A 25,411-nucleotide genomic window follows, 5' to 3' on the forward strand; every position below is an offset into this window, starting at 1 on the left:
ATTGCGGTTAGTGCTGAAACATCGGCATGGCGGTCGAAAATAAGCGTCGCTGCTGAGAGTGAGGCATTTTTATCGAATATTTTCGTCCCCCGGTCTAGAATTATCTCAACTTTGACTCAAGGTGCCCCTGGCTCCATGCAACATGCAACCGGTTCATGTGGATGAGTGTCAAGTGTTATTCGGGCCAATTTAATTTACTCCGGTGGACAGTAAAAAGTATGTTACGCCAAAATTAAAGAAAGTTTTTGGACGAAAAAAATCAAATCGGAATTCAATTTGGCACTTCGCGCTATTCAGCAGGGCTAGCAGTGCGGTGGCTCCACCTTGTGGCTACCAGGTTAACTAAAACGACTGTTGAAGCTACAGAGAAGATTGCACAATCTGCTGAAACGTTATGAATGCCCAAGAGTTTCAGCAGGTCAAAAAGAATTGCTAATATGGAGAATGAAGTACACTTAACATCTGGTCTATCATAAATTTACAAAAAGAAACCTTAAAAGAAAATAGTTTAATAAGATTTGTAGTGCACTGGCAGCTCGCCTTGTTCAACAACTACATACACCCCGTAAAAATGAATTGTTTTTTTTTTATTTTATTTTAATTTCAATGTACATTTAATAAGCCGGACGTTGATCAAATCAGGTAGGATTTTAAATCAAAACCGAAACTTCCAAACGCGCACAGCGTGTTATTGGCTTTCCAACAGATGGCGCCACGAGTAAAGCCGGCGTCACCTTCTGCAATTCACAACGTGACGCTGACCGCGTTGACGGCGGCTGCTGCTGGCCGTCAATGGGGAAGTCCGAACAATCCCGTCTGTGCTTGGCGAGTTCGACAAACTTGCCGAGTTCCTGAGTCGAGACGCAGCGCACCCGTAGCGCTTTACCGAGATGCAAGAACCGAAGGCGGGATGACCGTGGCCTCCTAGGCAAACCGTACGTTTTGTTTTGTGTTACCGATCATAAACCCCCGCTGCGTTACCAAAAATGGTATTCGGCCCGATAGAGTTTGCCCGCTTGCGAATGACTCAAAAAGGGTGTTGCCGGCTGATCAGTTGACAAGCATGCGAGTTCCGTCCTTCCTAGATATCGGCCGATACGACGAGTTGCTTGGGAACTGACTGTCAAAGTGCATTGGACGAACGGTCTCAAAGAAGTACCAGCGAATCGACCATGGCTTTCTGTGTAGCTTGCGACAGGCGTATATTTGCAACTTACTCCCCGTTTCTCTAAATGTTCTTTATGTATAAGTTGCTTGGGTTTCGGCAGACGCGAGATCAGAAGTCCAAAGTACCTGTCTGCATGCATTGTGCCAAATAGCGTGTGTGAAAGCTGTCCGGGAAGCGTATATCAGCTGTTCTAATTTTTTTTTTTTTTTTGCGTTTGTTTTCGCGGTCTCGTTGTTTGCCAAGGTCGACTTGTTATACCACCATGAAGTTTATATCCGCTTGTTATTTGCCGTCTCTGTAGTCTCCTTTGCATTTACGTTTGCATACATTTGCAACTCCTTTGCATTTGCGTCGGGAAAAGAACTTTTTAGGAAAAGAAGATATTTATTTTTATTTGAACTTCGCTCGGCGTTTATTCAAAACTCACACGAACGCCTCATCTACGTGCATTTCTAGGCGGTCAAATTTGTACTAAAATTACCGATTTGATAGCTTTCCACGTAATTTACAACATCTATTTTAAAATCGCTTCCGAGCTTGGTCAGAACTTACAACCGGCTTGTATGTGAACATTAGTTCTACAATCGACGCATAGATGGCGGTTGCGGCAATGTATAGATCCTACTTAGCAGAAAAAAAAAGAAGAAAAAAAAACGCCCAAACGTAATACAAAATTTGGTGAGTCAGGTAGGTAAGGGGAAGCCACAGAGGAGATACCCAGAATATTGATCACTCTCCAGGTGTTCTGGGCGCGGCGTGGTAACTGTCTCCGAGCACGCTCAGTGCCCCTGGTGTCTTTCTCGTGTACCGACGGCCCCCGTGTCTTCCAAATACCTGCCAGAATGGTGTGTGTCACTCACATCTTTTGACATAGGAACATTTTGCAAATGTTTCGTAGTAAATAAAAAACCCTTTTTTTTCATATCATGTGCGTTAGCTTTATATTGTCATCGTTCACTTGTTTTTCTTCATCCAGGCAGGTGGCGGGCGTCTTGCCTCAGAAGGTCGGTATGGATGGAGACTTTTCTGAAGCTGAAGACACCAGCAGCTCTTCAACAGAGTCTGTGAGTTGGCAGTGATTTTGCTTAAACAGCCTTTCACTTCGCTTTAGAAATGTGAAAATCGTGGCATATCTTTTATCGCACTTCGTGATCACAGTGATGTGTAGCTAATTCTTCTTTTTTTTTTTCTTGTTTAGTGCTATGCAGGTATTGATGGTAACTTTGGTAAAATGCATACAGAGTTACTTTGTTTCTTACAACAAAGCATTGTCATTTGTTTCTTGAAGCTTTTGAGTAGAGCATTTGCGGTGATTTCAACCTTTAGGAGATGAGCCCAAACAAGATCATAGAAATATTTAGTCGCAATCTTGATCTCACTTTATAAAATGCACTGAAAGTCTTTCACGAAAATGAACCAAGATCATTCTGTTCTTCGCAGAATGTTGTTGCTCTGTGTGTCCAGAGCACCTTTCTTTAATCAATTTTTTTTTTTCTTTTCCAGAGCCATCACAACTACAAGGTATTGGAAAGACGAATCTACCGTCATAACACAGCTCGAAGGCGGGGAAGACATTTGAGAAACAAAGAAACTCGATCTACGGAGGATGCTCGGACGTGTTTGTTGAACCAGCAAGCTTTCGCTGGCATATTTGCTTCCAGAAACATGGGTTTGAAATCAGTAGACCGACCACCCACTCCGAGTCTGTTTGGGAATCCTGCCATGTCCCTGGTGAGCGTGCTCGGCGATCCGTCAGTGAATGTAGAACACTTTGTCCGTCCAGCAAGTTGCAGAGTGGGAAGCGTTGCAAACTTCTCACCGTGCCCTGTCAAGGGTGAGTTTCCTTTCTTTATCTTTTTATCTTCTTTTCTGCATTTGCAATGTAGTTTGATTCAGCCTGCAAATCACAAAATTCACAGTGTCTCATTACAGCCAGAGCAATGTAGCTGGAGAACTGTCTGCATTTTTTGTACCCTAGTGCTGTGTGCACCACGGTCTGCCTGAATGCTCAATTTAATGGGCTCTTACATTTTGCTTGGGGCTGTTATCCGTTGTTGACAGTAGACTGTTGACAATTTTATCCTTTGTGGAATGTCTGTATGTGATGTGTAAGTGCAGTTCACACTCTCAGGAGCTCAGAAGTCAGGCGTGAGTGAACTACAAGCAAAAGCCAATCCCCCATTTAAGCTGGCTGCTTCATGCAGTATACTGCCATTAATGGGCTAGCTGTGGTAATGGTAACGAATATTGCAAATTATTCCAGAATTAACAAAGCTAGTGACCATCTTATGTAGCCTGAAGTTTTCAAGAAGTGTAGAAAGGTAACTAAAGATATTTTTCTTAAAATATTATAAGGAAACAACTGTGCGGATATTGTTTTTGTATAACGAGAACAATTCTTGTGTAATGCTATATTCAATTTAGCTACTTTAAAGGAAAAAAAAAAAAGAACATTAGGCAGTCTTGCAGTAGATGAATGAATCTAGATCTGTGATAGCAGGGAACTCGCAGCATTACATATTGTTTTACCTTGAACTTTCTTTGTGTACAGTCATTAGTCCTATAGAACTAATAGTAATGGAGTGGACAGACGAACATGCTTGTTGAGCTTGTAGTGCGGTTGCATCAGTAGTGAAAATCTTCTTAACAATTTTCTATAACGACACTGCATGATGTAAAAAAAGAAATTGACTAATGTAAGGGGTTGGAGGAGTTTGATGTTCATAAATGTTGTTATTCAAGCTTCTATTAAAGGTGAAGGGTGAAATAACCTTTTTTTTTAAATGTTATTGACATTTCTTGCAAGACCTATTGGTTTTAATCCTGGATAGACTAAAGTCTTGTGGCTCGCAGTACAATGATATTCAGCTTTGTTTATGTTCATAGGCGCTATAACCACACTAACCGATGTCACTGGTTCTCCTGCACTTAATAGTTTCTGAATGTTTACGATAAAATTTGGCATTTGCATTAAAGTATGGAACTGCGATGGGTGTTGATTTTACGAGATTATAAAGTGATTCCCGTTTGTTATGATGGTCAGGCGCAAGTAACTTTAATTATATTTTGTAGGCACCACTATTCCAACATAAGTATCTTAGTGTGCAAGCAAAAATCTAACACTGCTCTGGAGTGAATACAGCGTCTTGATGCCATCTACGTCATGATGGGAAGTCATGGTAAAAGTACAATAGTTAATAAAGCAGGCTGTGAGTGAAGAGAAACGCGACTAGTCGCTTAAAAGGGGGCTGAAGTGGTTTTCTATTTGAGGGAACACACTTAAATCGTCTTCATTTGACCTCCAGGATCCCTAATATCGAAATTATTATTATTATTTTTATTTTTTCAATTTGGTGGATGGAGGTTGCAAAAATCATTTTTAAAGTACCTCTGATTGCCCTCCTTCCCGGAGCGGGAGTCACAAGATGACTTTTCGGAATCTCCGCTCTCACGCATCTTCAGCGCCTATCAAAGCCATGCACGCGCTCTCTTGCGATTAAAAAAAAAAAAAAAAAAAAAAGGCAGAAGATAGACGTAACGACTGGTGCCAGTGTGGGGGAAGAATATGCGTGGCAGGCTTGCAATTGCTCGCGCGGCCCTCGAGCGACACGCGCTTGGCGGTCGAAAGGCCCTCTTATGACGTAATGACTTGTGGGAGGTTTTTCGTGTTTTCTCGCCTTGAGTTACATTTTCGTGAAAAAAAGAAAAAAAAAAAAAAAAACGAACTTGATATTTAAGTTCACGGAATAGAACTACGCTAGAATGAACCTCTATTTCAGTTTTTGCAAGGAGTGTTTCCGCTTCCTTAAGTGTCAAACCAGGAAAAAATCGGCTTTTAGCTCGGGATGAAAGCGAGAATGTACTTTCAACTCAAGCATATCCGATAGGGTCGCTCCGATTTCAAATTCCCCGCGTTTCCTTAGCCTCGAACCCGGAAAGCACACGTTGCGCAGACTCGGCGGGGAGCGAAAAGCACAAAGCGTAGCGGCGCGCTGGGCTCAGGGCTAGCGTGCCTGGTCCTGCACGTCTAGCTCTCCCGCTCGATCGCGATGCACTGCGGAAAAGCTCGCCTGCGCGTTGCCTCGTGAGTACTACCACAACAATGCCCCGTTTCCTACCGAAGCCGCGACGCGATTTGCGTACCGCTGCGTACGTTGGAGTGGCACTCGCTTGTGGCTCTTCTCTTCCAGCTTTCTTCCCGAGTCAGTTCAAAGCCGTGGATGCGTTGTTTTTCTTCCGATAAGGAATCGGTTAGCCGTTTGTTTGCGGCGCGACTGGTCCGTGTTCTTACTCTGAGGTAAGATTGGAAACGCGACTCCCTCGTTGTCATAGGCAAACGAACTTTGATAATGAAGGTTGTTGACATCAGAGTTTCTTTTAGTGTCGGTGGTCTAAAAATAGGCACAAATTGATTTGAGGCGAGGGAATATAGGGGGAGAGGGTCAGCACTCCCCGGTCCTGGAGTCGTGCCATGTCGGGCACCCAAGCAATTAAACCTATTGCGGGTCACAAGGTGTAATTGCTCCTCTCTTTCGCACGCCGTGAACGTTGCTTGACAGGTCTTTTCCTTTTTTTTCTCTCTTTCGTTTTTGCTTTTGTTGTCGCTTTTGATGAGCGCGTTGTGAAGGCCTAGCTCTCTTTGCGGACGTAGCCGTGGTTGCGCTGGTGAGATATACGGTTTCGGTTAGGCAGTGAAGCGGAGGTGATAAGTTGTAGCAAAGATTTAGTCGCGCTCTTGTGACGTCGTGATAATTGGGGATTAAGGGTCGAACCGGGGTTGTAACGTCGCTTGGTTGCGCGATCATGACTTTTCTCTGGAGACATGCCTTCGCGCATGCGCAATGTTTACCTTTGCATGGTGACCTGCTTTTGTTTCTAAAATTGTTTTGCTCCGCACGCGTATTTTTTTTTCTTCGATCGCGTGGTGTTTTTGCTGTGCCTAAAAGCTTAGGGGGCTGATAGACATGGCGAATTCATGAACCAAGCACTCATTGCAGATTGTTGTTACGTGTTGTTCCCTCATACACGGGACGAGCCGCTTGTTCTCGGAGACGAAATGCCGTTGAAACGGCCTCAAAATCAAGCACCTTTAATCGTCGTTTGTTCGATACTATAGTAATCAAGATTCCACTAACTGTCATATAAATTAAAATCGCTGCTAGTTCATTGAATGGCGCCTCTGCGTCATTACAGTGCCCAAGAAATGTCCTATTGCGAACTCTTTTTGTGATGTTTTTTTCAAAAGGACATGGCTGGCAGTCGGCGAAGCTATGGCTTACCTTAGCCTGAAAAATATATCTTCGTAGAGAAAGGTTTATTATTTAACGCCTGAAAAGCTCACTTCTGGGCCTCCCATTAACTCTCTCACGTCGATAGGGCTTATTTGTCCTCAAGACTCGTTGAGGGATTCCTTCCTCTTAGAAAGATTTGACGTGCGGACGAGTGAGGAACGCCTCTAGCGGAGATTTTCGTTGAGTGTATACGAGCGGGTCTTGCGCAGCGGGAATAATGGATGACCCGGGTCTCCTTATTCGAGTCTATGCACTCCGAAGAATTTTGACGTTGAACGTTGGGCTCATTTCTCTTCCGAAAGCTGCCGCGGGCGCTTCGCGGGAGGATCCAGACTTTGCTGGACTGCATTCTTGAGGACGGGGAAGCTCGAAGGGAATGCCGCGACAAAACATGTCTGTCGGGGAAACGTGTTCAGGGATTGCGCTCTTCGCGACTCGGATGTACCCTCGCCGCGGACAATATTAGCTGCATCACCGGATCGGTCCCTTTTCTGCGTTCGCGTTCCCCACAAGCTCTACTCTTTCTCAACTTATCAAGTAGGTAAGAGAATGGGACCTAAATTTCGCATTCCATCCCTCGATACCACAGCTCTCGGGAAGTGGCAGGTGTGCCAAAGGAGCGTGAAATACTGTCAGCGCAGTTCATAATGTCCGCGATCGTACGCCATCGGGGGGGGCTTTCTTGGCTGTGTAATGGGCGACCTTTAGGCGTTTCGTTGAGAGTGCCGTGATCCGGTGCATTCCTGAGGTCATGGCCGGTGGCTTGGGCGATCTGGGCTTCGACCTCGGGCCCGCTCTTGCAGTGTTTGCTTCCTCGATTTTGTTACATAATCTTATAGGGAAACGTTCGCATGAAGGCAGGGCCAGATACCCCCCTTCGGCATTTTATTCCTGCGCCTAATCCCTTTGAGGCGCGTGTCCGTGGCGGTATATATGAACTTAAAAGACGGTTGGCTAAACTCTCGATTGGGACGATTTCGTTATCGAAGCGGCAGCGCGACTATCGGCATGGCACGTCATATAAGGGGAAAAATATGTATAATGGTATTTGCTTGGCAGTTGTAATCTCAGCAAGCCCCCAAATTAAAAAAGAAAAGAAAAAAATATATATATATCCTTTGCCATTATGTGCGATTTTATGTCGACGTTGCCACTGTTGTCGCGTTCTCGAACCGGTAGTGCCCTAATGCCGATGATTGCCTTGCCCCCAGCGTCCGCCTCGACAGCACGAACTCGCGTGCAGTGGGAGCCCCGATACCCGATCGCGCTCGCAATCTTAGCGGTCAGTCTCCAATTCAAGGTAGTCCGAGGCATTGAGATGTGTTGATCAGTTTATCGCGCGAGTGCTCCAACGAAGATCAGAGCGTCCGAAGAAAGCGGGTCGTCGCTCACTCGTGCTGCACGCTGCAATTGGGCCCGTGCAGTGGCAGCGCAAAAGGAACCCCCATGAGGATAGTCGTGCTTGCCCGTGTTCCCCCGCCCGATAAACAACTAAGACTGTTCCTCGAGACCCTGCCTCAGCCCCCTCCCGGCGATCACCCGCTATATATAGGAAGATGGAACGTTGAAAGCGCGCTCCGAGCCGCGCATACTAATCAGCCGTAGTTTCAACGTGTCGGCAGCGGGGAAGGGGGGAGGGAGGGGGGGGGGGGGGTGCGCACTGCCAAGTAATCGAAGTGCCTGCATGTGGGAGGCACGAGCAGACCATTCCGACCAGATTGCGGGCAGGTGCGGCCTCGAGAAGGAGAGGGAGAAAGCGGCTGCTCCGATGATTCGGGAGCACGAGATTCGAGTCGGGGGTCACAGCGAAAGTGGTCGGTGCAAATCCCCGCATTATACCGCTCCACTTACTTACTCCCGCGGCGGGCATGATGCGGGCAATTACTCCCGTAGCGGGGTCCCCCGTGATGCAGGATATGCTCCGTTTACAACCTGACATTGCAGTTGTAGCTATACGCACTCCCCGTACCAATCAGCCGCGTCTCTTTCTTCGCCTGACCCCGCACTCCCTGTGCCCATGGGTGTGGGCGGGAGCGTGATCACGTGTTGAAAGAAAGACTGGTACAACGAGCACTCTAGCTTCTACCGCACTCCCGGTTTAGAAGTGGACAGTGTATATCCCACGTTTTCGGGCGTATACACCTAAGGCCCGAAAGGGAGCGGCGAACACTACTGCACTGCACGATGGCTGCTCCAATTGGATTGGCCCGTTATCTGTTTTAGCGACGAACAAAGCGGAGGGAGGTTCGCTGTCGGGCTATATTTCGGTCGTAGAAGAGAGAACCCGTCGTGCTATTTCCACTAGCACGACCATCAGCACTCGATCATTTTCTGGGTGTGCGGGACGGTGCATCGCGATGCTTCCGTGGCATTATTTGCGGCTCATCGTTTCCAACGCGGCCCGATCTGCTGCTGGCGGCTGTGTCGTGAAAGGCTTCGTGGGAGCTGACCGGTCTTCGTGGGTTTCGTGCGAGCGATAGGCGGGGGGCGCATGCCGACAGTAAGTTACTAAAATATGCATTTCATGCTCTAAAGTGGGTCGTCCTTACATCTACTCTGTTGTTAACTGACAGTCTACAGAACGTTATTGCGGTCCCGAAATGCAATTTTTGTAATTTTATACATTTTCGTAATTTTAAACGTAAGCTCAGTCTAGAGATCCATTTGCAGACTTGCAGTGAAGATGTTCGGTTCTTTGCGGAGCATTACTAATTCCGCTTTTATCTGGCGAGTTTGTCGTTTTATCACAACCTGCAGGTTTCCGAGAGAAAAGGCGTAGTTTTATCTTTTCCCTCAACAATCAAATTTTGTAGCTACTACTTCGTGCAGTGTATGTTGTCGAGGAAAGCCTTCAGTACAATGATGCCACATGGTAATTTTGGTGCGACTGGTTTAGAACGAACCTCTCGAATCGTCGAAGTCTTGAATGGAACGAAAAGGCGATTGCCAGGGCAACGGAGACCGTTTAGCCAATCCCCTTGCGTGGTTTTTGTCGTCTGTGTGTTAGTATCTGTTTGCTTCCGGCTAGGGAAGGCAACGGCGCAGCTTTCCCACAATCCAGCGACCTTAGTGCAAACTAACTTCCTCGTTTAGCTAACGAGCTACTAACGTAACAATGACGCTGACCCATTTGCATAACGAGCCAGTTGTGGGAACTCCTCTTCCTACTTGTTGTTCCTGATCATCATCATATTCGCTTGGAATTTGTTTCTTTTTACACGGGCTTACTGGCACTAGTAAGACCCAAGTATACCCTGCACGCAACGCCACTGACCAATGTAAATGTTCCTTTGTTGCAATGTAATTTCAACGACAAAAGGGAGCGTTTTCTTCCAATCTCTCCTTCGCGAAACTTGGATGACGTAGCTGGGGGGTTGCAGTGTTGGCGATGTGTTCCCCATTGACGATATTTGAGTGAGTACTTTATATGGGCTCGTCATAATCCATAGGGGTAGTGGCCCGTGTCCAATCGCTACTATGACGAACATAGCGGAACCCTAACAATGCCTCGAACTCAGCGCGCGTGTCCTGACCCTTGCCAACCCCAGCGCGTGCCTATAATCATCCTTGGTAGCATATAATCGGCTCCAGGTCACGTCGCCGCTTGTTCTGGCTGCGAGTTGAGGGGGTAAACGCTGCTCGTTTTTATTTAATTTTTTCTGCGACTTCTATAACGTGTAATAAAAAATAAAAATAAATGAACGAACGCCTGTTTCATAGGTCATCATAGGTCATGGATTCGTTCTAAGCGGTATTTGCGCAAAGTAAAGAATCGTTTCATCGCCCCTTCAAACTTCGCAAGCAAAAAAAAAAAAAAAGAACACGAAATAATTGTTTATTGTTACGGAGGAGCACATAGGAAGCCCTGCGGCTTCGTTAAGGCCTCGCAGGTTTCGAGGTTTTTTTTTTCTTTTCTTCGTTTTATGTGTTCAAGGACCTCAGGGTCCTTGAACACATAACGTCACATAACGTGACGCTGGGCACACTTTCGTATGCCCAGCGTCACGTGCTTCGGTGACGTCATAGAGTCGCTACAGCAGGAAGCTCTCTCTGGAATGGGCTGAGAAACCTCCCTGCCTTTCCGATCCTGTCAGGCACTATATTAGAGAGCTTTAGTAGATCGTTCCCATGACTCCGATAACGATATCCGGTACTCCGCCACCGCCCCCCTTGCGCATGCAGAGTATCGTTATCGGGGCTATCGGAGGTATCGGAACGATCTACTAAAACTCTCTAATAACACGAGCGAGTGGAGCTGGCATCTGTAGCAGCACCACTGCCTCTAATAATGTCCCCAGCTCGTTGCTCGCCTTCCCGCGGCGGAAACGGAAAGCGCTTTAGGAAGGTCCCCCGGTTCTCCTGCTCAGCGGGTACGGGGCAACCGCTCGCGATCATGGCTCGCGTCATTTCCGAATGCAACAATACTGTCCCAACGTGATGCTGCAGCCGGTATGGGATTGTACCTTATTAGAGGGTTTTAGTATTGCGTATACAAGCAAGCGCTGCGCTTTTGCAGCTTGCTCCACGCTGTGCATGCGCTTCGTCCCCATGCTACAATTCAAGAAGGCAGTTTTGGGCTCCGCGCACGCGCAGTGTGGAACACGTAACATTAACACAAAGACAGTGCTTGCGGTCGCTCGTATACGGAATACCAAAACGCACTACTGTTTCACCGGTTTCCAGCGCCAACGAAACGTGCTGCAGTGAGCAGACGTGCAAGCAGGTAGGCGTTCCTTTGAACTGGAAAGGCTGAAATTGGCAAAACGATGGCGCGTAAAAAATAAAAAAAAAAACTAAATGTTCAAAAAAAAAAATGGTAAACAAAGGAAAAAGAACTATACGTTCTATGCGTTCTCTTTTTTTATTTTATTTTATTTATTTATTTTTTTATTTTGAGGCATATGGTTTCGAAAGATTGGCGGCGACTTTGGAAGTTCTGCCGATTGTCAAACGTCGCGACTTTGAGAGCACCAAATGCTTTACCCACAATTAATTTAATTTTACGTAGATTTCTCAGATTAGCTAGAATGTTTTCATTGATTATAGAGTATTTTTAGTTTAGAACTTGTTTATTAAAATGCTACAATTGGCACCAGTGATTATAATTTGTACACTTTTGATTGCCATACTTCTTGGCGCGTATGAAATTATATCGTAAATAACAAATTATATTAGAGCTTAAAAAACTGCGAACTAAAATATTTTCATTGTGTTATTATTGTTAATACAAATTGAGGCAATGAATATTGGCCCCCAATAAACGCCACGATCACAAAAATCCCCCATTTAACCATAATAGTCTTTTTAGAAAGGTCTAATTTTGTTTTCATTTTTAGAACGTGAGAAACTAACATCGTTATCAAGATTGACAAACAGTCAAACGCTATACTTCGTTTCAGCTTCCGTCCGAGCGCAGCCAAAGTTACGTGTGGCCGGAGCCAATCACACGCCGGCAATAAGTCACGCGATCTCGCCTGCAGTTTTGTATCACTCCGCTGCGCCGCTGGTCGTCCGCGCCTTCCGCGCTCGCCGAGGGTTCCGTCTGCTACGGGTGTGTCAACGGTATCGTTACAGGTTTAAAAAGTGTCCTTCCACGTTCTGAAATTTAGTCACGGGGATGTCAGTACGTAGGCTGGCCGCTGGCGTCTGTGTCCGAGCTTTCCACCTGTTCGGCATAGATAGTTTTGAGATGTAAGTACACGTTGCAAAGGGCTCGACGACCTGGCCCTTGAAGTTTCCTTGTATTGTTTGGATATACCAGGGCTCGAGGCGCAGTCCTTTCCACCAGCTTCTCGGCGTTCAATGTGATCGGCAGGTAAAGGGGTGCCCTGATTTCGCCGCGTATCAGGGAATTGTAGTGGTCCGGACGCTTTTATTGTTGACGAAAACGCATTCGCGGTACGACGCGGCCGGAGTCTCCTGCCGAATTTGAAAGCAGACATTCATCACGACCTCTCGCACCTGACGCCCAAACGTGCCTTTGCGAAAGGACGTTTTGAAGCGACTCGGCGAGGAAAGCAGCGAAGCACATGATTCGGCCATTACTAGAGCGAAATCACGCAGGAAAAACCGAGCGCTGCAGCCGTGTTGTCAGCGGATGCACGTGTTTTACCAAACCACATGCATTTACACGTATTAATAAAAACGTAAACTTCAGATGTTTAATTCCTTTAGTTGCAAATCATTCTCTGCAGTGTACATCTGGCATTTTGTGCAATCCTTACGCACAAAACAATTATTTAAAAAAAAAAAAAAAAACTTTTGCAGTCTACCTTGTGGTGCGTAGGAATGCTTTTCTCGAGTTGGCGAACCGTCCCTCAGCCTTTGGCTGCGCTCGGTCGGAAGCTGAAACAAAGTATAGGTGTAAAATAAAGGGCTGTGAGTCACGCCGTTGCTTTAAAAAACACAAACACTTCTGCTGTCTGACTCGATTTCCTTTTTTGGGTTATTGTAGTGAGAACAGCTTTTCTTAATTTATACGTTTTGGAAACATATTCTAAACTCATCATCCGTGGTGATATTTGGTAAAATGTCGATTGATTGTGTTATTCTTCTGCTGCGAATAATATTAAAGCAATTAATCATCTAAATACCCCAAAACCGATTAAAATGCCCGCAGTTCATTATTTCACATGGCAATTATCTGAACAAGAAAAGGCAGCGAGAACGCACAAATATTAGCACTGATTTTTTCAACAACTACAATACTCTATGTTACCTCTAAGGTGTATGAAAGTATGATACTTTAAAGAGACACTGAACTCTCCAAAATCTTTTAAAGTTCCTGGATCGGACACGTATGTCACAAAATAAAGTGTCCGCGAACAACTTATTTAGCTCAATAATTACGATGTGAGACACATCTTGAGTTATGAAGGAATTCAAAATTAACACCTATCTATACCGAGAAATTAAATCCAAAAAGAGGTTAGCTTCGGCGTCGTTCCAGAATCAAAACGTGCCTCCTGACGTAAATATTGCGGTGAACAACGTCTTTGTTTTCATGATAAGGAGGTGACCTGCGCCCATAATAGCTTCCTCGTATAAGCAGGAATAATTGGTGTCGCTCAATGAAGCCAGCACACTGGACAAGCTCAGCTGCTGGTACACCGGCACGTATCTCCGACCCTCACTAAAACCGCCATTTTGGAAAACGAGTGGCGCCACCTATAGTGAATTGGAGCAACACCACTTAGAGTCAAGGCCGTAGCGCTTGGAGGCGTGACTTCACCAACGTCAGAAGGATGGGGCGATCCTGGAAGTTTGGCTTTTCCTTAGGCTTCTCCTTGGGTTTTCCTACTTTTCTGCTCTTCTTTCTTTGCGGACAGTCGAACGCCGAACACAGTGGTAGTCATAGTGCCGTATTCAACATGTTGCTAAATATAATTTTACGTTTACCCGTTTGTATAAGGTTGTATTTTTTTAATAAGCATGCATTAATAGCATTAATAAGTAAGCACCAACTCATGTTTGCATGGATGGATAAATGAATCCGGCTGAGCCCTTTGGATCGGGCGGTAGCTTACGCCACCTAGCCATTTTGTTTTACCATTTAAGCTTAGAATGTTTAAATGTGAAAACTATATTCACTCCGCACTGAAAAGAAAGTGAGGCTATAAAACCCCCTTGCTATTACTTAATAAGAAAATACATAGTTTCCTCTCGCTTTCTGCCATCATTAACTTAATCTTTGCTTGGTAATCTCTACTGTCTTGAATTCCACTTTTCCTTCGCTGTCTCTAAAACCCAATGACTTTATTAAACCTATGATGTCTTCGGTAGGCATAGGGTGAAGCCCTTCACAGTAGAGTATCAAGTGCCCAGCCGTCTCGTCCTCCTCTCCACAAGCAGCGCACACTGTATTAATTTCCTGGTACTTCGCTCTGTATGTTCTGGTTCGCAAAACACCGTCCTTGCCTCAAACAACAATGAGCTTCCCCTAGAATTGTCATAAATGCTTTTCTTGGCAATAACTGTTTGCTTAATCTATAGCTTTCCAGAGCCGTCTTTCTCTGCATTCCCTCTAGCCACCGATCTCTTTCTGTGGCCTTAACTTTCTTCTTAACTGAGACCTACTCTTCCGTAACTCCACTATAGCCTAAAAACTTTCCTCCTAATTTCCTAGTGCGCTGTCTCCACTTTCTGTCTATACTCCTCATGTATAAATAGCTGAAAACCTTTCGTGCCCATTGCTCCCCATCCATTTGCCTCAACCTATCCTCAAATTCTATCTTGCTCACAGCTTCCCTGCCCTCAAATGACGTCCATTGCATGTCTCCTTGTACTCCCTGGTTTGGCGTTTTGCAATGTGCCCCCAAAGCCAGCCTACCTACTCCGCGCTGTTTCATTTCTAGTCTTGCATGCACTCCGGATTTCATGTATAGCACTGTGTTTCCAAAAGTCATGCCAGGCACCATGACCCCTTTCCAAATCTTTCTCACCACCTCATACTTGTAATTCCAAAGTGCTCTATTTTTCATTACAGCTGCATTTCTGTTGCCCTCACCTATTATATACTTTTCATGCTCACTGAAATATTGTGCACCATCACATATCCATACTCCTAGATACTTGTATTTACTTGCTCTCTCAATTGTAATATTCTGTATCTTCAGCCTCTCAACTTCATCAGTGTTAAAAATCATGACTGCTGATTTTTCACTACTGAATTTTAAACCTAATTCCTCTCCTTCCCTACCACAGATGCTCATTAATTCCTGGAAATCTATCCTGTTGCTAGCCATTAGTACGATATCATCTGCATACATCAATCCCGGTAAGGTTTGCTGAACTTTTTGGCCTAGCTTACTGTACGAAAAGTCGAATCCAAGCCCACTCTTTCTAGTCTCTCCTCCAACCCCCCAGATACAACATAAACAGCAAAGACGATAACGGGCACCCCTGCCTAAGGCATCGTCTTATCTCTATTTTCCCCGTCTTTCCTTCCCATGTTATAATCACTTTATTATCTTTGTAAATGTTCCTTAATAATGCTGTCAGTCCTTCATCTAGGTTTAAGTTCTCCACTATGTCCCACAGATTCCTTTGGTTCACATTGTCATAGCACCCCTGATATCCAGAAATGCCAGCCAGAGCTGTCCGTTTTCTTTTTGCGCTGTTTCTATACACTGTGTTAGAGAAAATATATTGTCCTCCAACCTTCTTTGTTTCCGAAACCCGTTCTGTAACTCGCCCAGTACGCCCTCGCATTCTACCCATTCCTCCAGACTGTTCTTTATAATCTGCATTACCAACCTGTAAATAACTGGTGTCACGGTTATGGGATGATAATTCCTAATATCACACTTATCTCCCTTTCCCTTATATATCATACTCATCCTACTAAGCCTCCATTCATCTGGAATATTTCCTTTTGTTATCACAATGCTCACTACCTCCCTTAGTTTTGCCTTTGATTTAGGACCCGAATTTTTCACCAGCTTAATTGGGATACCATCTGTGCCTGTCGACGTGCCACTAGGGACTCTTGGTTCCGCCTTTTCCCATTATCTTTGTCCAAAATCCGCGATGTCACAAGCTGGACTGCTACTTCCTTCAGTTCTCCTATTTTTCACATGTACCCGTTCCCGAAATTTCTCCTCAATCACTGCTCCTATATGTCGTATCGCATCATCTCCCTCGAATTGATCTCCCGGATGCGAGAGTGTGAACCTCTGTTTAGCTTGCATCGTTTCACCGAGTGAGTTCAGGTGCTCCAAAAACTTCTTGGCTGCGTTTCTTTTTTTGTTGCTTACATTGCTCGTTTATTCTTCACCCTTTCTCTGAATTTTCGCATTGATCAAACAAATGCCTCTCGGCGACATGTTATAAAAGTGTTCCATTTTCTTTTTACTTCCCTTTCTGACTCCCGACTACGCTTGGAATGCCTGTGTTCTCTAGAGGCTTTCTGACGTTTTTGTATCGCTTGCTTCACTTCTTTGTCCCACCAGCATTTTGGTCTATGTCCTTGCTTGCTTCTCCTTTCATTTACTCTGAACTTTGTCTAGTTCCTGAGCAAAAAGCCTAGTTAGGTTCTCAAAGGTCCAATCTGTATACCGTTGCCCTGAAACTGCTTCCTCTATTCTTTCAGCAACTATTTCCAACTCTTTGTCGCTGCAGAAAGTTTGCTTTGAATTATGTTGTCTAGTTTCAGCATTTACTTCTCTGGCAAAATTCAGCTTAATACGTTTGTGATCACTACCAAGAATTTTAGAACCTTCTTCATCTAGTTCCATTCCTTGTAACTTACCATATATTTTGTGTAACATAAGTACGTAATCTATAGTGAATGTAGATTGCCAGTTTCCCACGTTATGTGCCCGTCACACTTCTGACTGGTATTACATAAAACTAAGTCATGCTTTTCCACCAGTTCTAGTCATATGCTTCCACTTGAGTCCGTATGCCCTTCCAGACCCTCGCTATGGGCATTCATGTCTCCCATAATAATTATTTCAGAGCCTTCCCCTAGCTCACTTATGTCTCTTGATATGCAATCAATCATTTTTTTTTCTATTTTCCTCTTTAGCACCTGTCCCTGTCCATAAGTAAACAACTCAAAGGACTGTTGATTTTCCAGCGACTTTTTCTTTGAGCCACAAATGTTCGGCGCACTCCTTTCTGATCCTTTGAAACTTCATGTTCTTCTATAATAAATGCTGCAATCCCACCTCCCTTCCTCGTTCCCTCCATTATGTTGCATTCTTCGCGCGCGTAGTCAAGGTTGGAAGGTGGCTGCTCCATGTCTCTGAGATGTGTTTCCACAAACCCATACTCCACTAACTCCTCCTTTCTTCGTTTGCTTCTCTACCTCTTCCCATTTTAGCCTATTTCTACCATCCTGCATGTCAATATATCCAATGTCTGATTGTGCTGTTTGTTTATACCCGTTCTTACGATTTCTCCTCTTTTTAACCCTGGGTGCCTCGCGTGACTTTGTTGGGTTTTCAGTTACTTCAGTGCCCCAGGGCCCTCGGTCACCCCCACCCCGCCCCCCCCCCCCCCCCCCCAAAAAAAAAAAAAAAAAAAAAAAAAAGCAGTCATCTTGCGGCTTAACCTGTCCCCCAACCTGTAACCCGTGGCCTCACTTAGTGAATACCATCTGCAAAAGGGTTTGTTTACAAACAAACCGGAGCGTCCCTAGCGGACGCCACCGGCGCCGCGCATATGCGATGGGTGGAGTGTGAGCAAGAAGCTCGCCGTCGCCCATAAACAAACCATTGGAATCCAATATTGTCTGCGTCGCTGTGAGTCCCCGTGCTCTTTTCCGCGTTGGAATTATTGATTCTACGCCTTCCTGTCTATGTCTGACTACTTTAGCGGCATCAGGGAAATTAGTGAGGCTCGTTACACTGCAAAACTTCGCGTGAATAATCGACATCCGGCGATTCATTCCGCGTGGACGTCGCAGAATGGACGCTGAAGCCCGATTCCCATGGTGAGATTCTGCTTGCTATTTTCAGTCATGACGTCGCTCGGGCTGCAAAAGCATGAACCAGCTGAGATGGTCGACGTCGATACTGAAAAGTGCGAGCAAAATCCGACCATGTGGATCAGGCATATAGCAAGTCGGGGATGGCCTCTGGAAACAATTATGAACATCTCCTTGTATCTACTGTTTATACGCCGAGCCTACTTACCCAATCAACCTTCAAACTTAAAAGAAAGTATTTTGAGGCCTGCACTTCTTATCGCAATTACAGGGTCAGCGGTTGGTCCATGGGCCGCTGTCGTTTGAACGAGCAGACGAGAACAAGCAGAAACATTTGAAAGAGTAGACGACAGTTCGAACGATCAGGCGGCCGTTTTTGAAGACGCAATGCGGTCTGCAGTATCGGTACGTGTGACAAGCGAGTTCGCCTGGTTCGCCGCGGGTTCCCTCGCGCTTATCGCACCGTGACACGCGACTCTGCAGCGTTCGCAATCTGCGGACGCTGCAGAGTTCGGAACTCCTTCCCGCATTTTTTTTTTCTTTTCGCGACTTGTGCGCGCGTTTTTGGTTCCCGTGACACCCGGGTTTCTAGTGGATTTTTGCGTGTATATCGCACTGTGAATCGCGAATGCGCTGTGTCCGCGTTTTTTTGTGGTTGCAGTGACTGAGAAGGTCATAGCGAAGTTCCGTGCATTTTTCGCACCCGTACGTATCACCAATTGTTTTTTTTTTTTAAATAATTTTGCTGTCGCATTTTCGAGCATTACCCCATCTTTTTCACCATTCATCTTTTAATTTGGGTTGGCGTTTATTTAGGACTTCACGGTATATAAGTGTACGTAGGGGCGTGTTGACATGTTCACCTATTATCAAATCTCCGGGGAAAGCAATAATTACGCTACAAAATTAAAAAGACATTTGGCCTAATTGTTTTTGTTGTTGTTTCGAGCTTAGGGTGTTTGATTTTGCCGGGACCGCTTTCGCGCTCCTCATTCGGGGCATAAACGTAACAATGCGTGCGATAATTGGTTACCTCATCTGTAAACTTTCTGTGACACATCTGTAAACTTCTGTAAAGACGACGCACGTGTCGAGCGCACGCGCTGTCTCGCAATCAGCAAATTGGCGGGAGGGCAAGGAGAACAGTGGGAATGTCCTGCTGAGCGTCACAAAATATAAACTGCAGTACTGGAACTCATCAATGCAATCGATTCGTAGGAAAACCTTTTGTTTTATAATCTTACTTGCTAGTTGTGTCAGACATTTTTTTTTTAACAAACTCCTAAGCTAGCTTTTGTTTGTTCTATTGAGTCATGCTTGTTCTAGTAAGGTCTTAGGCCCGCATGGGTATGAGCAGAGGTGATATCATGAAACTTGAGTATTGAAATGCATTTATGACTGCTTGGGGAACATTTGTATCTTCTAATAATGGAAACTATAGTCAGTAAGTGTTGGGCTTTATTTCATCCCATACGATTGCATTTTTAAATGGTTTTGTTCTCAACTTATGGATACTTGTGATTTGGGTTGCTAAATAGGCACAACGTTTTGGTTTCATGACGCTTAACTTGTGCTTATTTTGTTGACTATGCTTTCTATTGGAAATCGATAAGAGGAACCAACCCTCTACCAGGACAGTTTGCAATATCTACCATTTAGATAAATTGCAATTATGCTGTTTGCTTTTCAATGCTATGGGCTGGATTAGGATTTAAGGAAAGGGTATGCTTGGAAATGGTGCTGGACGTTACATGTAGATACTTTTTCGTTATGATATTTGTTGTATTTGGAAAATACATCTCCGTGCTTATACACCCCAGTTTGGTGACCAGCTCCAGGATTTACTTTAGCCGCTACGAAAATACTTTTGTGCCTCCTGAGCTGCTCCAAAGCTGCTCCAAAGGGGCATCTTTGCTGCTCCCAGACGTGCCAAAAAACCTCTGAAGCTTGCTTCCACCCCTGAAGATAGCCATTCGTCTAAAAGAGTATGTTGTTGGGCAATAAGTGATAAAACAATGAGCATTCATAAGTGTCTTAGTAGTAAAGCAGCGATGAACTTGATTAACTAAATTGACTTTGATTAATTACAAATAAATGTGAAAGATTAAGGTAGCTCAACTCTTTCAAAAATTCGCAGTCATTTTTCCTCCCGCCAACAAAGTAACTTTTATGCTGTTTTATCCTAAAAAAAGAAACCAATTCTTTTACAACACGTTACTGCTTTTGTAGGCAGTACTTTCCGTGAGCGTTTGGTTTTGTATGCATTAATTACATTGCAGCTATGAACCGTTTTGCCATGTCGCATCATTCGGTGTCATGTTATTTTATGAGAATTATTGTTTATAAAACTTCTGTCTTTCCGAGTGACATTTACATTACATAAGAAGTTTGCTTCAAAGCAAACCCATCTTTCCCCAGGCATCCTTGTACACGTATTGCTCTTACCCTGCGGCTCAATGTTTCTGTGCCCTAGCAATTTGCCTGTGTACACCTTTTAAGCTTAGCTGCTGTGTGTAACTATCATTCTAATAAATAAAACGTGTCTGCGTTAAAAATAAATAAATCCTATAGCTACGAATATAAATCCACTCTCAACAGGTCAGAGCTGTTCAGCGGCGCCAGATCGCTTCCCGTGCAACAATATCTGAAATTTGAAGTTTATTTCTTTCGGATCCAACCGAAAGGGGAACAGAGACTAAAGGCAAATAATGCCAGACGAGGTCTCTGTCCCCTTTGCAGTTCGTACATACGGTACACAGTATCATACACTTCGTACAGCCGTATACATCAGGGATTCCAAACAACGTTATGGCTTCGTATGGTATCACCAAGAGAGGATCACAGGTAGTAATGTAAATTATGAAAGATACTATTTCACACGTTCAGAGGCAAAACCACCAATTTATACATGTATAAGTATGGCTATAAAACAGTGCCACTGGCCACCGAGAGTGTCCTAAGCTCTTCCTTAAATTAAAAAAAAAAAAAGTTTTTAAAATCTACGAAGGTTTTATTTGAATTTAATAATTTGGTCATCTGATAATCTTTAGTTTGTTTTCCGTAATTTGTGCGAATCTGTGAAGGTCGTGTTAAGAAGTGCCGAAAGGTGTATCTATGCGCTACGTCACTTGTATGTATATCATTAAGTTTTTCAGTCTGTTATAAAGTTTCTCAGGTTCAATATCATCTGTTATTTCTAAACTACTGTATAGATAATAAAACATGTTTGTGTGAATAAAAGCTTGTTTTTACTACGGCATATTCACGCGCGTTGCCTTTATATCAGCGTTAACCCGAGATGGCCTGTCCGACTCGATCGCCTCCTTCGGTGACGTCACGGGAGGAGCGCTGCGGCCTATACTGTTGATTGGAGTCGCGAGTAGTCTGTTGCAGAGGTCTGTTGCAGGGGAAAAAAAAAAGCGAGACAATTCGTTCCCGCGTAGCTCTCTGTGCTCGCCATGATTGGTGGTTCCCTCCTGTCCAGTGTTCGCTCTGCCTAAAGAGGGGAGGGACCAGTGGCAGGAGCTTGCTTCGCTTTTCGTAACCCCGTAACTCTTGGGTCGGTCCAAGAGGATAGTTACGAAGAGGGAAACAGCGCCAAAAGTACGGAGGACAAAGAACGAGGAACACACAGACCGAGCGCTGACTGACAACTGGTTTATTTCTGGAAACCACCTACCGGCATAAAAACCGTAGACAAACATACATGGGACCATCGCCTAAGGGCACGTGTCGCAGCTCTCATAGAACACGATTTCCTTATCGAAGAACGCAATCGAGGGAGCACTGACGCACTCATCCTTATACTTCGAAATGTAATAGGCCTCGAATATTTCACGAGTCACCTGCTGACTGTGCCGAGCGACAATCGCCCTCTTTTCCAAAAGGGGGAGCACCCACATCTATCACAATGAATGGCCGAATTTCCCGAAGGTGAAGATCTTATCGAAAGGGCGTGTTTTCTGAGCCTATCATTGATACACCTCCCTGATTGGCCAAAGTGCACTTTCCCGGAGAACAACTCAATTTTGTACACCACGCCGACCGCGCACGGCACAAGCGCCTTCTTGTGCTTCTTTCCACAGTCGAGCTTTTCTGGACGACCCCTCTCAACCTTAGAACATAGACTCCCCAGTTTTGAAGGCGCAGAGAACACCACGGGGACTCCATGTCGCTGTGCTGCCCTTTTGAGTCTGTGCGTAATCTTATGTATAGAAGAAAGAACCACCGATCTCACGTTGGGTTTTTTCCTAGGCTAGGACTTGGGGCGTCGAAGACTTTTCAACAGGCTCTCCGCCACATTGACAAGGACCTCCCTAGGGTACCCTCCCTGTGCGAGCCTGTCGACATGGTTGCAAAAACTAGCCATCATCTGGTGAGGGCTAGACCTCACCAGGGCCGCCTGCGTACAACCTCTCCCAATCCCTCTCTTTACAACCTTCGAGTGGCTAGCATACCTCGGCAAACCTCACTCATGAGGGCCCTTACTCACCCTCACTCACTCTCATCTTTAAAGGTAAGGTGAGGGTGAGTGAGTTTCTGAATCAGGAAAATTCATGAGTGTGAGGGTGAATGAGGGCCGTGAGGGCTGTCAGGGCTGTGAGGACCATGAAGGCCGTGAGGGGTGTGAGGGCCATGAGTGCGTGAGGGGCGTAAGGGCGGTGAGTGGCGTAAGGGCGGTGAGTGGCATGAGGGCCATGAGTGTGTGAGGGCGGTGAGTGCGTGAGGGGTGTGAGGGCCGTGAGGGCGGTTAGTGTGTGAGTGGCGTGAGGGCCATGAGTGCGTGAGGGGCGTGAGAGCGGTGAATGTGTGAGGCATTCTTCATATGGAGCCACTTTCTTAGCAATTTTGGTGTTGCTGGTGGGTTGTTCCCTAGCTTTCCCTGAGTTCGGGTCCTGCTCGAAACAAGCGAGCAGCTCGGAGCAATTCGAAGACTTTTGAAGCGGCTGCATCGAATCAGGGACGCGATATTTTCACGTGATACCTGGTGCCGATGATGAGGACAACAAAAGACTTGGTTCTGGTTTGAAATTTATTGTTTTTGAAAATAAACTGTTTCATAAAGATGCATTAGTATTCTCCACGAGATTTAAATGCATAAAAACACGATTATTGGCCTCGAGATCGACCTTGAGGTGGCGCTACGGTCGCGTTATCATCATCATCAAAGCGGGGATAGGAGAACGGCCGCCCCATAGACTCTCCACGTTCGCGCGCGGGACGGCGTAGATTCTTGCGTTTATTTTGTCGCATACTATTGCGACAAAATACTGTTCGGTGCTTCAGTGAAGATCGAATGCGGTACTGTTCGGTGCATCAGTGAAGATCGAATCGTGTTGCCAGCGTGCAGCCTAAATTTATATAATCGCTTCTGTGGGTGCGTCGTCTGCTCTAGGCAGACGTTGAGCCTGGATCACCACGACTGATGCCTGTCTCCGGCTGAACTGGAATATTTGTGTTAAATATTTGTTTCTTTTAAAATGAATGTATCGGTTCATCAACGTGGGAATTAAAATAAAACAGTATATTCCAACCCAGATAACATATGGTACTGGTACTGTGGGTTGTGAAATCGCAGCTTCTATGCTGTTTCTTAACTTCTAGCTTTTCCAGTAATATAATTATTTAGAATGAAGATAAGTTGGCGCTGTATTGGAAATTACCATGCTAGTGAGTTCCTCTGCCCTTTTACTGTGCCATAGTGTGGGTAAGTTTTTTGGAGTCTGAACAAATCTACTGCGTTGCGACGAGGAGGGTGCGTCGACCTCTTCTAGTTAAGATCTGGGTGGCTATGTTCGACAAATGTTTCGTTTCTCCTAAAAAAAAAAAAAAAAAAAAAACGGAAGTTACAGAAGTGCAGGACAACTGAAACAAGTGAAACAAACTGTTATAATATATCTGCCGTGGCTGTAATAAACGAGTGTAACCCAGCATTCCTGTTATTAAATGCTTTTCTTGGTAGTGCGGGTTCACCCGCTTCAATTTTCTCGGTGAGGGCGGCGGATGTCAAGAGGCTAATACTATTAATTTCTGGCTAAATAATCTTGCATTCAAACACAGCAGACTCTGCCACCCCAACACACGACGCGCACCATGGCACAGCCAGCATCGGCAGCAGTGATACCCTTTTACTGATGAAGGCTAGCGACCTTCACGAGACTTTCCGATCACCCTCCGCCCTCACCTAACGTATATCGGGACTGGGCAGTTCATCGATTAACTTTAAAATTATTCAAATAATGCTTTAATTGCATTTTTTTGCCGGTTAATTGGAGTCTTGTGCTGGAGAAAGTCGACAAGGAGTAAAAAATGCCTGCTTTAATATTTTTGACGTCTTTATTTCTTTTGTGACACAGGCTTGCACGGTAAACCACTTCAGCGTGCTTGTCATTTCACCGAGGGTGATTATACCGTTTAAATAATAACTTAAAAAATCCTTCACTTTAAAAGGCTTCCCGTGTTCATATTTCTGTAGGAGTCAAAACGTGAAGTTTAGAACAGGAATGCAATACGCCATTTATGACATAGTAAAACCAGTAAAAAAATGTGCTTTTAACGCCTTTCACGCAATATTACCGGCCAAAAATCAACATACGGATTTATTGATTGATTAGTCTATTAAAATAAAGCGATCAGTCGGGTTAATTTTCTAATCAAACCACTGACCCACTCAACATTCAATGCTTTATGGAAGCCACGGTTTGTGCGAGATAACAAAAATACGTGGGACTAGTGATTGTATACAAACCAACGCACTAAGATTATGGAAGCTTCCGACTTAATAATAATCGCTTTGCTGAATTTCTACGCATGGGAAACGATACAACACAACCTTTATTAAGAAGAAACGGAAACAAAAACATAAAACATTTAATTCAAGCTCAGCCTGAAACGGCCTTGCGTCGTCGAGATCCATGCTCTGAGCGTGCGCCCGTAGCAGACGACGCACAGCGGTATCCCCGCTTTCGACCGTTTCCAATTTCGGCCGCAAGGTGGCGACGCGGTTCGATCTCGAGGCGAATAGCGCGTAATTCTGTGTCTAAATAGTGCAAGAAAAATAAAATTTCATGATGATGATGGCAAATTGCACCAATTGGTTGCTGCGTGTGCCCGTGTTGCGACGTCAAGTTTCTGGGCGAAATTGCCCCATCTGAAGCGGGCCTGAGTGGCGTGAGGGCCATTAGTGTGTGAGGGGCGTGAGGGGTATGGGTGCGTGAGGGCGGTGAGTGCGTGAGGGGCGTGAGGGCTATGAGTGCGTGAGGGCCGTGAGGGCGGTGAGGGCCATGAGTGCGTGAGGGGCATGAGGGGTATGAGTGTGGTGAGGGCTGTGAGTGCGTGAGGGGCGTGAGGACCATAAGGTTCAGTGAGGGTAAGTGAAGGGCTGAAGGTGAGCGTGACTGTGAGGATGAGGGTGAGTGAGGGGCTGAAGGGGAGTGTAGCTGTGAGGGTGAGGGTGAGTGAGGGGCTTAGGTGAGTGTGGCTGTGAGGGGGAAGGTGAGTGAGGGTGACCTAAAATGCCGA

General features: G+C 45.2%; 1 protein-coding gene across 1 annotated transcript; it reads left to right on the forward strand.

Annotated features, from left to right (window-relative positions):
• The first annotated feature begins 1,914 nt into the window (after positions 1-1,914).
• On the forward strand, positions 1,915-6,988 carry LOC120836365. The gene is made up of 4 exons (XM_042286158.1): positions 1,915-2,013; positions 2,145-2,232; positions 2,672-3,002; positions 6,762-6,988. The coding sequence occupies exons 2-4, from the start codon at positions 2,179-2,181 to the stop codon at positions 6,812-6,814; spliced, it is 438 nt and encodes a 145-aa protein (XP_042142092.1). The 5' UTR covers positions 1,915-2,013; positions 2,145-2,178; the 3' UTR covers positions 6,815-6,988.
• The last annotated feature ends 18,423 nt before the right edge of the window (positions 6,989-25,411 follow it).

The sequence above is a fragment of the Ixodes scapularis genome, unplaced genomic scaffold (genome assembly GCF_016920785.2).
Source record: "Ixodes scapularis isolate PalLabHiFi unplaced genomic scaffold, ASM1692078v2 PGA_scaffold0__279_contigs__length_252992795, whole genome shotgun sequence".
In the NCBI taxonomy this organism is placed as follows: Eukaryota; Metazoa; Arthropoda; class Arachnida; order Ixodida; family Ixodidae; genus Ixodes; species Ixodes scapularis.